The 13,285-nt window shown below is 39.7% G+C and overlaps 1 protein-coding gene across 10 annotated transcripts in view; it reads right to left on the bottom strand.

Moving 5' to 3' along the window:
• Positions 1-13,285, bottom strand: part of dome (cytokine receptor domeless) — a 438,464-nt gene that overhangs the window by 142,755 nt on the left and 282,424 nt on the right. For all 10 annotated transcript variants that reach the window (XM_070092688.1, XM_053774864.2, XM_053774858.2 and 7 more), the window contains 3 exons: positions 6,175-6,352; positions 1,045-1,204; positions 721-804 (listed from right to left, as the gene is read on the bottom strand). In XM_070092688.1, the coding sequence (XP_069948789.1) occupies positions 721-804; positions 1,045-1,204; positions 6,175-6,352 (422 nt within the window). The remainder of the gene's footprint in view (positions 1-720; positions 805-1,044; positions 1,205-6,174; positions 6,353-13,285) is intronic.

Below are 13,285 nucleotides of genomic sequence, written 5' to 3'. Positions count from 1 at the left end.
AAACCGGTTATTTTTATATAGTCGGACTTGAGTACTGGAAATGGGAAGTACAGTGCCTGCACTTTAAACGAATGGTTTGGGATAGTGGCATTTTGGAGGGATATATTATATATCTTTATATGTGCTTCTAAACTGTTGTATCTGGGTACCTCTGCAAAGACAGTGATTATGTATGAGTGAAGTGAAAGTGTTGAATGAAGATGAAAGTATGTATTTTCTTTTTGGGGATTTTCTTTCTTTTTGGGTCACCCTGCCTTGGTGGGAGACAGCAGACTTGTTGAAAAAAAAAATAATAACAATAAAAATATCTGCTTGCCTCTGGAAAGACAGTGATAGTGTGAATGATGGTGAAAGTGTTTCTTTTTTTGGGTCACAATGCCTCAGAGGGAGACAGCCAGTGAGTTATAAAAAAAAATAATACAGTACCCAGTAATAATAAAAATAAAAATTAATAATAATAATCATAAAGGAATATCCAGAAAGAAAGACTTGTTGTGAGAAATCCAGTGCACACATTTTGAACCAATTTCTTTGTCAAGTTTTCAATTTATGGGTTGTGTTACAACCCCCCACAAAATAAGCAATGGGGAAAAACTTGTCAATAATTGAAGCTGTTTACAAGAGGCCCTTCAATAAAAAATTAAAGACCCCAAATTAAGAAGCTTGTGAAATTTGCGTATCAACTGTATATATTTCAAATTAAAATAAAAAAGGTCTTACTTATAAGCAATATCCTTATCCATGTTGGTAAATTTAGCATAAGCACCTCGGATATCAATTTCTTCTGGACTCTTGATGATGGGCCTAAAAACAAGGAACAATCATTAATAAATGATAATTATAATTATTGTATGACTGTACTTAAACAATCACAATATTATTTACCTCATCTCAGTTATGAATGTATTTCCAATCATAGAAATAATTTGTTTCTCAATGGTTACAAAATTTAAACTGTGAATCTAATTGAAACTGTTAAAGAGTATTAGGAAAAAAGTACCATGAAAAAATGTGAAAAATAAACTTCTTACAGTTAACACAAACCTGTCATTCTGAAAATTGAACACCGAGATGACATAAGTAAAGTTAGGACCATTCCAGAAAAGTGGGTCAACCTTTTGCCAGCTGATGTAAATGTCACGATGGGAGAGAGTTTCTTCAATTTCAAATGTGCCAATACCAGTCAAGGGTGCTTTTGTCGGCCCTGAAAATAAAAGAACATTATTAAGACCTCATTTGTGGAATGACAAAATTTTTAGCTTACTTTTCTGCTATAAGAAAAAAGTACACATACTGTATACTGTACTACTGTAACCCTAAAAGTAATAAACATCCAAGACATGGTGACCTAAAGAAGGAAACAAATTCACCATCATTCAATCAATCAGTCTTGACAGAAGAGAGTTGAAATCACTATTCAGATTACTCTCTGACTGCAACATCCCCAATCCCTCCTTCAGAGTGCAGGCACTGCACTTCCCACCTCCAGGACTCAAGTCCAGGTAACCAGTTTTCCTGAATCCTAGTTAACATGCTCACACAATCTTGCTAGATCCTCAAGCCCATGAAAGTCAAAGATTCCTTTATCCCCCTCCCTCCAACCATTCCTGGTAAAACCCTTATACCTCCTATCTTCCACCCCAGATTTATACACTGTATATACTCTTTGATCCACTGGAGTATGTTCCCTGTTATAACCATCTGAACAAACAAACAAACAAGCAAGCAAGAGCGCATGTGCGCGCACATGCTCACACACACTTACACACTCACTCACACTCATACACTCACTCACACTCACACACTCATTCACACTGCTGAGGCACCAGTGTAGAACACAAACATAAATCTGGCAGTAATAAGCCCTATTACAAGGACTGCACTATATTTTAAGCCAAAAAACTTTTGAAAAGATACATGAATAACAGTTTATAGTAATGAAAAAATTCTACAGTGTTCTAAAAACAAATCTATGGAAGTAAAATCTTGGTATCCACACCTGCTGTGGTACTGGTTCCAATGTCTAGTACAATGATGTGCAGTACCAAAGTTTAACTGTATGAATTATAGTGAGTCTGATTCATTGAACACAGTTGCATAATGATTACATGGTTTAACATTATTAGATAGCTCATCTAATTAATGGGTGACTGAGAAAAGCATAAAAAACATAATCAATGTATTTGTGGTGGCCTTTTGACATTTGTTATAACACATAACAAGATAGCCATAAATTTCAACAAAAAAACAAAGAAAAAACTGGGTTGGTTGTTAACCCTTTCAGGGTCGAGAGGCCCTCTCCTAAACTTGTTCTCAGGGTCGAAAATTTTTCGGAAAAAAAAAAAATCTTATGAAAAGATAGAGAATCTTTTCCCGATCATAATGACACCAAAAGTATGAAATTTGATGGAAAACTTAAGGAATTATGCTCTAGCAAAGTTAGCGGTTTCGACGATGCTTACACATCGGCGATTTCACCCACTTTGAGCCCTATTTTTGGCCAATTCCAATGTACTAGTCAACAAAAATCATAGCTACTTTGCTAGAACTCCATTTTTTGTATCAAATGATTACAAGAAACCACCCATTTACTGATTTCAACTATCCAATAAAGTGGTCAGAAATTAGCAATTTTGCCAATTTCACACAAATTTCAAAAGATGCCAATTTCCAAATAGGGTCCAGAATAAACAAGACAGACATTTCTGGCACTAAAATAACATTTCCTCTGTTCATTAGTCATGTCCCCAGGCCCCTCTTACCTTTCTTTTGCTTTCCACTTTGAATTTTTATTCTCACAAAAAATAGAATATTTACTGTTATGCAGACTACTGCATTAGTGTAGAAATGGTATAAATAATATCAGCGCACTTGTGAAAGAATATTAGACTCACCAGTTGATGTGTATTGGACACGTGGCATGATTTGTTTACTTTTGAACTTTGGCAAAAATCAAACATTTCTGCTAATTTGAGCTCAATTTCAAGGTACTTTTCATTGTGAAACCAATCAAAATCATTTCAATTTTTGTAATTGTCTTCCATGCTATAAAATGAGACCAAGTAAACTAGAATACAACCATAAATATCATACGAAAATACAGTGCAAAGTCGCTGTTTTAAACCAAAAACACAAAGTTTTTTTTTTTTCTCATTACGCAATGTGTGTTGCAGGATTATTTTTATACTGCTCACACTGACCACACAGACCCATTCTTTCACATGTAGACCTACCAGCATTCTCTAGTTAGATTTGAAGGCGCTAGAATTTAGGCGTAACAGTACGTCAATAACCCTGATGCGTAAGCCGTACTAGTATGTTGGAAACCCTGAAAGGGTTAATATGGTGGTGTGGCTTATACATAGCTGGTTATCCTGCAAATGTATTTAGTAGTAAACCACAGATTATCCAGCACTCTCTCATTCAGCATTGAACCTCAAGTGGTCTTTGTCATGGAGAGTACCTGAATAGATAATGTGGGAAGAGTATTGTGCAAACATTAGGAACCATAAAAAATATGATGAATTTTTTTTTTAATCTGACACCACCTTTCCTCAGTCTCACTGGATAACCTATAGTCTACCATATACATATGTTTGGAGTGATATCTAAACTGTCATATCTGGGCACCTCTGGAAAAGACAGTGATTATGTGTGAATAATGGTGAAACTGTTGAATGATGGTGAAGGTGTTTCTTTCTTTTTTGGGGTCACCCTGCTATAGTGGGTGACGGCGGGCAAGATGAAAAAAAAAAATATATTCACTGAAGCCAGTTGCCCCATTTGACTGCTACCTCAACAGCAAATATAACAGCCGGGGATTCATGTTTATTTCATTCTACTGGCATTTGCTGGTTGGTAATATATCTCAAAAAGGACAATCCTAGTCACTCTCAAGAGTCTTAGCAGGACTTCTTCAAAACCTTGTGCAAACCACAAAACTCAAGTTAACCCTTTGAGGGTCGAGACCCCTAATCATTAACTCACTCTCAGGGTCGAAAATTTAAAAAAAAAAAAAAGATAAGAGAATCTTTTCCCATTGGTAATGACACCAAAAGTATGAAGTTTGATGGAAAATTTACAAAATTACGCTCTCACGAAGTTAGTGATATCAGTGATATTTATGGATTGGCAATTTCGCCCATTTTGAGGCCTATTTTCGGTCAATTCCACTGTTCCAGTCAACTAAAATCATACTTATTTTGTTAGAACTCCATTTGTTCTATCGACTGAGTACAAGAAATTGCCCATTTACCGATTTGAACTACCCAATAAAGTGGTCAGAAATTGGCAATTTGGCCAATTTCATCCAAATTTCAAAATATGCCAATTTCAAAATAGGGTCTAGAATAAACAAGACAGACATTCCTGGCACTGAAATAACATTTTCTCTGTTCATTAGTCACATCTCCAAGCCCCTCTTATATTACTCTTGCTTTCCATTTCGAATTTTTATTCTCACAAAAAATTAGAAGATTTACTGTTATGCAGACTACTGCATTATTGTAAAAATGGTATAAATAATATCAGTGCACTTGTGAAAGAATATCAGATTCACCAGTTGACATGTATTGGACACATGTCGTGATTTGTTTACTCTTGAACATAGGCAAAAATCGAACATTTCCACTACTTTGAGCTCAATTTCAAGGTACTTTTCATCATGAAACCAATCAAAATCATCTCAATTTCTGTAATATACCTTCCATTCTATAAATGAGACCAAGAAAACGAGAATACAACTATAAATACCATACGAAAATACACTGCAAAGTCACAGTTTTAAACAAAAAACGTGGTTGGAGTTTTTTTTTCTAATTATGAAGCGCATGCTGCAGGATTTTTTTAATGCTGCATACACTGACCATGCAGACCCATTCTTTCATATGTAGGCCTACCAGCATTCTTCCACCAGATTTGAAGGTGCTAGAATTTTGGCATAAAAAATGGGGCTGACACTGGCTATCAAGCCGTACATATGCAGGACTGACCCAGAAAGAGTTAAGACATTTTAAAGGAATGTGTTTAAAGTATTATCAAGTGTATAAAGTACATGTTTGGAGATATAAACTTATAACCATCAGATAACTCAAAGGATCTCCATGGGGAAGTTGAACAGAATTCTTCCTCTGTAAGTCATGTGTGTCGTAAGAGGCAACTAAAATGCAAGAAGCAAGGGGCTTATAACCCCTTCTCCTGTATTTTATTTATTTATTATCACACTGGCCGATTCCCACCAAGGCAGGGTGGCCCAAAAAAGAAAAACTTTCACCATCATTCACTCCATCACTGTCTTGCCAGAAGGGTGCTTTACACTACAGTTTTTAAACTGCAACATTAACACCCCTCCTTCAGAGTGCAGGCACTGTACTTCCCATCTCCAGGACTCAAGTCCGGCCTGCCGGTTTCCCTGAACCCCTTCATAAATGTTACTTTGCTCACACTCCAACAGCACGTCAAGTATTAAAAACCATTTGCCTCCATTCACTCCTATCAAACACGCTCACGCATGCCTGCTGGAAGTCCAAGCCCCTCGCACACAAAACCTCCTTTACCCCCTCCCTCCAACCTTTCCTAGGCCGACCCCTACCCCGCCTTCCTTCCACTACAGACTGATACACTCTTGAAGTCATTCTGTTTCGCTCCATTCTCTCTACATGTCCGAACCACCTCAACAACCCTTCCTCAGCCCTCTGGACAACAGTTTTGGTAATCCCGCACCTCCTCCTAACTTCCAAACTACGAATTCTCTGCATTATATTCACACCACACATTGCCCTCAGACATGACATCTCCACTGCCTCCAGCCTTCTCCTCGCTGCAACATTCATCACCCACGCTTCACACCCATATAAGAGCGTTGGTAAAACTATACTCTCATACATTCCCCTCTTTGCCTCCAAGGACAAAGTTCTCCTGTATACATTACTAAATTTACAAAGAGAAACTTTCGTTTTTCTTTTTGGGCCACCCTGCCTTGGTGGGATATGGCCAGTGCATTGAAAGAAAAAAGATCTCAAATGTACCAGCATCATAAAAATATAATTATTACAACTTCAAAAAAAACAAAATAGAGTAACCCTCAATACTATATCATATATTCTTTTATAATAGTTGCTCTTAAAGATGGTGAACACAATAATACAAAAGGAACGTGAACAGCCTTTTCCTTACGGGTAGCGGCAGTCCTCTCAGTATGAATGGCAGGATCAGACCACATGTGCTGTCGAATGGGGCCTATTCCAGTGTGGAGACGCACACGGAAATCATAAAAGATGTATGCATGAAGATCGCTGATGACTTTAGTGAATAGTTCTTTACTCCGCTGTGCATAAACTTTCTTCTGCTCAACCTGAAAAATATTGCAAAATAAAAAATAAATAAATAGTTCTAATACGCATAAGTTTTCTTTATTTTTTTAACATGTTGGCCGTCTCCCACTGAGGTAGGGTGACCAAAAAAATAAAAACACTTTCACCATCATTCACACACAATTAGTCTTTACAGAGGTGCCCAGATACAACAGTTTAGATGTCACTCCAAACAGCCAATATCCCAAACCCCATCCCCACTTTAAAGTGCAGGCACTGTACTTCCCACCTCCAGCACTCAAGTCTTGCTAACCGGTTTCCCTGAATCCCTTTACCTTGCTCACACTCTAACAGTTCGTCAGATCCCAAAAACTATTCATCTCCATTCACTCCTATCTAACACACTCACACATGCCTGCTGCATGCCCAGGCCCCTTGAACACAAAATCTTTTACCCCCTTTCCTAGGACGACCCCAGCCCCTCCTCCCCTCCACTACAGATTTATACAACCTCTCCTCACTTAGTGATGTACTCGTTTACTGACCACTCAGACTTATGACCAGCTCTCCAACCAGCATGCAACCTAAGTACTGTATATTAGAGCTGATTTCCTCTATTCTGTTTATTACAGTATACAGTACACTACTGCATAAACATTTAAAAATATACTAAAAATGTTATAAATGGTGCAAAGGTGACATTAAATAAAATATCTAAAGATGGTTGACACAAACTCACTATGAGTAAAATATGCTCCTAACTTAACGACCAAATCACTTATTGACCTACTCTTGCGAACAGAATCCAGTCGTTAAGTGAGGAGAGGCTGTACACCCTCCAAGTCCTTCTATTTTGCTCCATCCTTTCTGAATGACCAAACCACTTCAGTAACCCCTCTTCAGCCCTATGAAAAATACTTTGTAACTCCACACCACCTACTTTCCACATTTCGAATTCTCTGCACAAGATTTACACCACATATTGCCCTTAGACATGACATCTCCACTGCCTCCAACCTCCTCCTCACTGCAGCATTCACAACCCATGCTTCACACCCATATAAAAGTGTTGGTACCACTATACTCTCGCACATTTCCTTCTTTGTTTTCATGGATAATGTTTTTTGTCTCCACAGCTAACTCAATGCACCACTTTTTTTCCCTACATCAATTCTATGGTTAACCTCGTCCTTCATAAACCCGTCTACTGACAAATCTACTACCAAATATCTTAACAGTACAGTGCCTGCACTCTGAAGGAGGAGTGTAAATGTTGCAGTTTAAAAACTGTAGTGTAAAGCACCCTTCTGGCAAGACAGTGATGGAGTGAATGATGGTGAAAGTTTTTCTTTTTCGGGCCACCCTGCCTTGGTGGGAATCGGCCAGTGTGATAATAATAATAATAATAAATTAATTTCTTCCATATTCCCGCTCTCCAATGTGATATCCGATTTTTCTTTACCTAACTCGTTTGATACCCTCATCACCTTACTCTTATCTATGTTTACTTTCAACTTTCTTCCTTTACACACCATCCCAAACTCATCCACTAACCTTTGCAACTTCTCTTCAGAATCTCCCAAAAGCACAGTATCATCAGCAAAAAGTAACTGTCTCAATTCCCATTTTGTATTTGATTCCCCATAATTTAATCCCACCCCTCTCCCAACACTCTAGCATTTACTTCTTTTACAATTCCATCTATAAATATGTTAAACAACCATGGTGACATTACACACCCCTGTCTAAGGCCTACTTTTACTGAAAAGTAATCTCCCTCTCTCCTACACACCCTAACCTGAGTCAAACTATCCTTAAAATAACTCTTTACAGCATTTAGTAACTTACTACCTATTCCATACACTTGCAACATCTGCCACATTGCTTCCCTACCCACCCTATCATATGCCTTTTCTAAATTCATAAATGCAATGAAAGCATACCTACCTACCATTAAGTTTAGTCTGAATGACAGTGGCTTTCTTTGTACTTAGCACATCAAAATTGTAATTATACATTGTAAACTTTGCAAAGAAATAAAATCCTTATCCCTTTATCTAAATATTGTTCACTTACATACTTCAGTGTAAACACTTGATCTACACATTCCCTACCCATTCTAAAGCCTCCTTGTTCATCATGCCCAAATAAATACTATCATTCAAATGTACAGACACTACACATACACTACTCCTCAGAACTTACTACAGACATTCCTCACTTAACAACCTACCTGTTTAATGACTGCTCAGATTTATGACCAGCTATCCAACCAGTTGGTATTGTAAGACGTATGAAAACTCTGGTTGTGGAAATGGCATCACATCTCAGCATCACCCTTTCTCAGTCTTCTTCCCACAGTTATTCGGTATTCACTAACTATAGTTAGTCAGTCAAATCAGTAAGTCACTCATTCCAGTCAATAAGTCAAGGCAGTATAGTCAGTCAAGTCAGTACAGTGGACCCTCGCCTAACGATGGCATCGCATAACGCTAAATCCACCTAGCGATACATTTTAACGCAAAAAATTTGCCTCGCCTAGCGCTAAAAAACTCACTCAGCGCAATTCGTCTGAGACGCGTCCACGTGCAGCCTGAGCCAGCCTCACTTGTTCCGTGGGTGGCAGTGTTTACAAGCCAGCCTCCACGGTCACATCCAAGCATACAATCGGAACATTTCATATTATCACAGCATTTTTAGTGATTTCACATGCAAAATAAGTGACCATGGGCCCCAAGAAAGCTTCTAGTGCCAACCCTGTGGTAAAAATGGTGAGAAAAACTATCGTACCACAGTCAGCTGCTGCTGCACCAACGTCAGCTGTTGCTGGTCTAGTCAGCTGTTGCTGCACCACAGCTGCTGCTGCACCACAGTCAGCTGCTGCTGCACCACAGTCAGCTGCTGCTGCACCTCGGTCAGCTGTTGCTGCACTACAGTCAGCTGCTGCTGCACCACAGTCAGCTGTTGCTGTTGCTGCACCACCATCAGCTGTATTACTCGAAGATGTGGAGAGAGCGTTGTTGGTATGGCTTAACATGAAACAATTATCGAGAAACGATTAACCCCAGAGGGTTAGCCACCCAGGATAACCCAAGAAAGTCAGTGCATCATCAAGGACTGTCTAACTTATTTCCATTGGGGTCCTTAATCTTGTCCCCCAGGATGCGACCCACAACAGTTGACTAACACCCAGGTGAACAGGAAAAAATGCCTGGAACTAGTGCTCATATTGGTGAAGTTAGTGGGGAGGATGTGGAAGAGTTGGTGGAGGAGGACAATGATGAACTAACCACTGATGAGCTGCTAGATCATCTTCAACAGCAAGAGGCCAGACCTGAGGAAACTGCTTCGGAGGGAGAGAGAAACTGAAGAAGTTGCCTACTTCAAAGATTAAGGAAATGTATGCAATGTGGCTTGAAGTGCAAACCTTTTTTGATGAAAATCATCCTGACACAGCTATTGCAAGCCGTGCTGGTGACTATTACACTAACAATGTTGTGAACCACTTTAGGAAAGTCATAAAGGAACGAGAGGTACAGGCCTCTATGGACAGATATATTGTGCGACAGAGGTCCAGTGACTCTCAAGCTGGTCCTAGTGGCATTAAAAGAAGAAGGGAAGTAACCCCGGAAAAGGACTTGACACCTCAAGTCCTAATGGAAGGGGATTCCCCTTCTAAACACTAAGACCATCCACACTCTCCCCTCCTCCCATCCCATCAGTCATCACCAGATCTTCAATAAAAGTAAGTGTCATGTATTGTAGAGGTCTCCCTCAACATTCGCGAGGGTTAGGGGATCAAGAGCCTCGCGAATGTTGAAAAATCGCAAATGTTTGGTGCCCCAATATATTGCAGGGAAATATAATAAAATAATAAAATAAAATAATCTGTGTATATACATGTATATACGTACATGCTCCTCCCACTCATATTTGTCCAATCTCTTTTTAAAGCTACCCAAGGTCCTATCAAAGCTAAAACCTTGGGTAGCTTCACATTTAGGTTGGATAAATACATAAGTGAGAGGGGGTTGGATTTGAAAGGGACTTGCATGCGAGTAAATAGAATGTTCAAAGCTTATTGCTTGGGTAGCATTTATTCTGTTAGTGGGTTGGATTTGTGAAGGACCTGAATAGTATGGGCCAACAGGTCTACTGCAGTGTTCCTCCTTTCTTATGTTCTCATGAACAATCATAAAATACGTACCTGAGAACATCGTAAAATACTGTACTGCCTCCACCACTGCCTCGTATTTTTATATAATTTCTTTCTTCAATTCTTTCGTGCTTCTCAGTTTCTTTACCAAAATTTATTTGGGCCCATGGTTAATTATGTAGCAGTCACAGTCAATCAACAAGCACCAAACACAATGAATTATTGTGAAATGTTTGGAAGAGCGCAGAGGATAATACTCACTCCAGCATAAACAAAGCCATACTGACTGACAATGCCTCTACCACCCACTGCTTCAACCCTCGTGTTTATTATATTATTATTATTATTATTATTATTATTATTATTATTATTATTATTAGCAGTCATGAATGAGTTGACATTATTTATACTGTAGTTTAATAAATAATGAGCAAACAAAACACTCACCACTCGTAAGGCAGACGAACTCTGATGACTTGTGATGATTAAAAAAATTTAAATTATAATTCTTTATTTCTCTATTGATATTACATGCAGTTACTGATGACAGTTGAATGGAGATGATTATATGGAGTGTAACTGCATGGCATGAGACTAGTGTGTGGATTCTAAGTCTTCACTGCCTCAGGTGAGGCAGTAGGAGTAGTGGCAGGCTTCCTTGTGAAGAACATTGTGATGGGCAACTGAGACCGTTTACTCTTCATATCTACAAACAGAGTTTGGTAGGGAATTATGGTCTTATCAAGGTCGTTCATCACCTTCAAAGCCCTCAACATCGATGGGTCTATGTCGTACATAAATTGTTTGAGCTGCGCTGTCATTCTCATCACCTGTCCAAGTTTTTCAAGGGTGAGGGCTTGAGGTTGATTGGCTTCAGCAACACTCTCCTCTTCTTCATCCTCATTCTCTGCCTGCACAATCTCCAACAATTCTTCATCATTTAGGCCCAGTGCATGTTCTTCAACCAGTTCTCTCACCTCACCCTCCTGCATGTCCTCAAACCCTTCACCACCAACTTGCCTTGCTAACTCCACAGTCTTCCTCACAGCTTTATTAACCTCGTCTTGAGGAGCAAATCCAACAAAATCACACACACACTCTGGCCACAAAGCCCTCCAACAACCATTCACCATCTGAGGTTGCAAATCCTTCATGCTATAATGCACTATTGAGAGGCAGTCAGCGATGGTGAATTCCTTCCATTATTGAGTGACACTTATATCTGGATCTGCATCCAACACGGTGTGGAACCTTTGCATTGACCTTCGTGTGTAGTAGGCTTTAAATGTAGCTATCACACCCTGATCAAGAGGTTGTATCAGGGAGGTTGTGTTTGGCAGCATGAACACAACCTCAACATCATCACACATTCCCTCCAGTGATGGTGGGTGACCTGGAGCATTATCAAGAAGCAGGAGGATTTTGTTTGGGAGGCCCTTCTCTTGTAGATACGCCCGTACCTCCGTCAGGAAGCAGTGGTGAAACCAGCCCATACAGATGACGTTGGTGGTCCATGCTTTCGGATTGTTCATCCAGAATACTGGAAGGAGATTCTTATTGCGTCCCTTCAGTGCTCTGGGGTTGGAACATTTATAAATAAAGCCTGGCTTTATCATGTGCCCAGCAGCATTAGCACATAGCATTAATGTGCATCGGTCTTTTGCAGCCTTAAACCCTGGCGCAATCTTTTCCTCCTTGGCAATGAAGGTCCTGGCAGGCATCTTCTTCCAATACAGGGCTGTTTCATCCATATTCCACACCTGCTCAGGTGTGTATCCCTTCTCATCGATGATTTTTTTCAAAGCACCAGGTAATGCAGCTGCCAAAACGTGATCTGCCGATCTTCATTCTCCACTCATCTTCAGGTTGTGCAGGGAGAACCGTCTCTTAAATTTTTCAAACCATCCTTTACTTGCTAGGAAGTCAGGATAGCTAGGTTCTGCACTGGTGCTAGGCTCACGACTAGCCAACATATCATACAAAGTCTTTCCCTTTACACGAATTGAATTGCTGTCTATGGGACTTCCTTTTCTATTTTGGTCTGAAATCTACACAAATAATGCTGATTCCATCTTACACATTACACTGTTTCTTACTTGTGACACTTGCTTGGCTGAGGGAGGAGCAGTAGATGCTAGTGCCGCCCTTATCTTCACCTCATTTTTCTTGATGGAACGCACTGTGCTTTCGTTTACATTGAATAATTTTCCAATGGCAGAAATGCTCAAATTACTTGTCCTACACTTGTCTAGCAATTTCACCTTCTGCTCAAGATTTATGACTTTCTTTGAGCGCTTAGGGGTTGGCTCATCAATAGTGGTTACTGCTCCCTTGAGGGCCATACTTTCACCACCACACAAACAGCAAAGACCGACTCTCACAGTGGCTGGAGACTGACTGACTGAGCAAGTGAGTGGCGGGTGGGAGGGCTGGCTGCCAGTTGCGGGGGGTCGGTGGGAGGGTAGTAGGGACGTGCGAGTGGCGGGAAACTCAAATATGATTTGGCGGCTGGGAATTTGACAGCTGGGAATTTGACAGCTGGGAATTTAGCAGCTGAGAATTCGCGAATGTGTGAAGCCCGCAAAAGTTGAAAACGTGAATGTTGAGGGAGACCTGTCCATCTCTTCTTCAGTTTGTGTGTATTAAAATTAATATTTCATGTGGTAAAAATTTTTTTTTTTCATACTCTGGGGTGTCTTGCACGGATTAATTTGATTTCCATTATTTCTTATGGGGAAAATTAATTCACCTAGCGATAATTTTGCCTAACGTTGAGAACTCAGGAACGGATTAATATCGTTAGGCGAGGGTCCACTGT

Source organism: Cherax quadricarinatus, chromosome 40, assembly GCF_038502225.1.
Source record: "Cherax quadricarinatus isolate ZL_2023a chromosome 40, ASM3850222v1, whole genome shotgun sequence".
Taxonomy (NCBI): domain Eukaryota; kingdom Metazoa; phylum Arthropoda; class Malacostraca; order Decapoda; family Parastacidae; genus Cherax; species Cherax quadricarinatus.
Note: the sequence above shows the minus strand (reverse complement) of the source record. Positions and strands in the feature narration are given on the sequence as shown.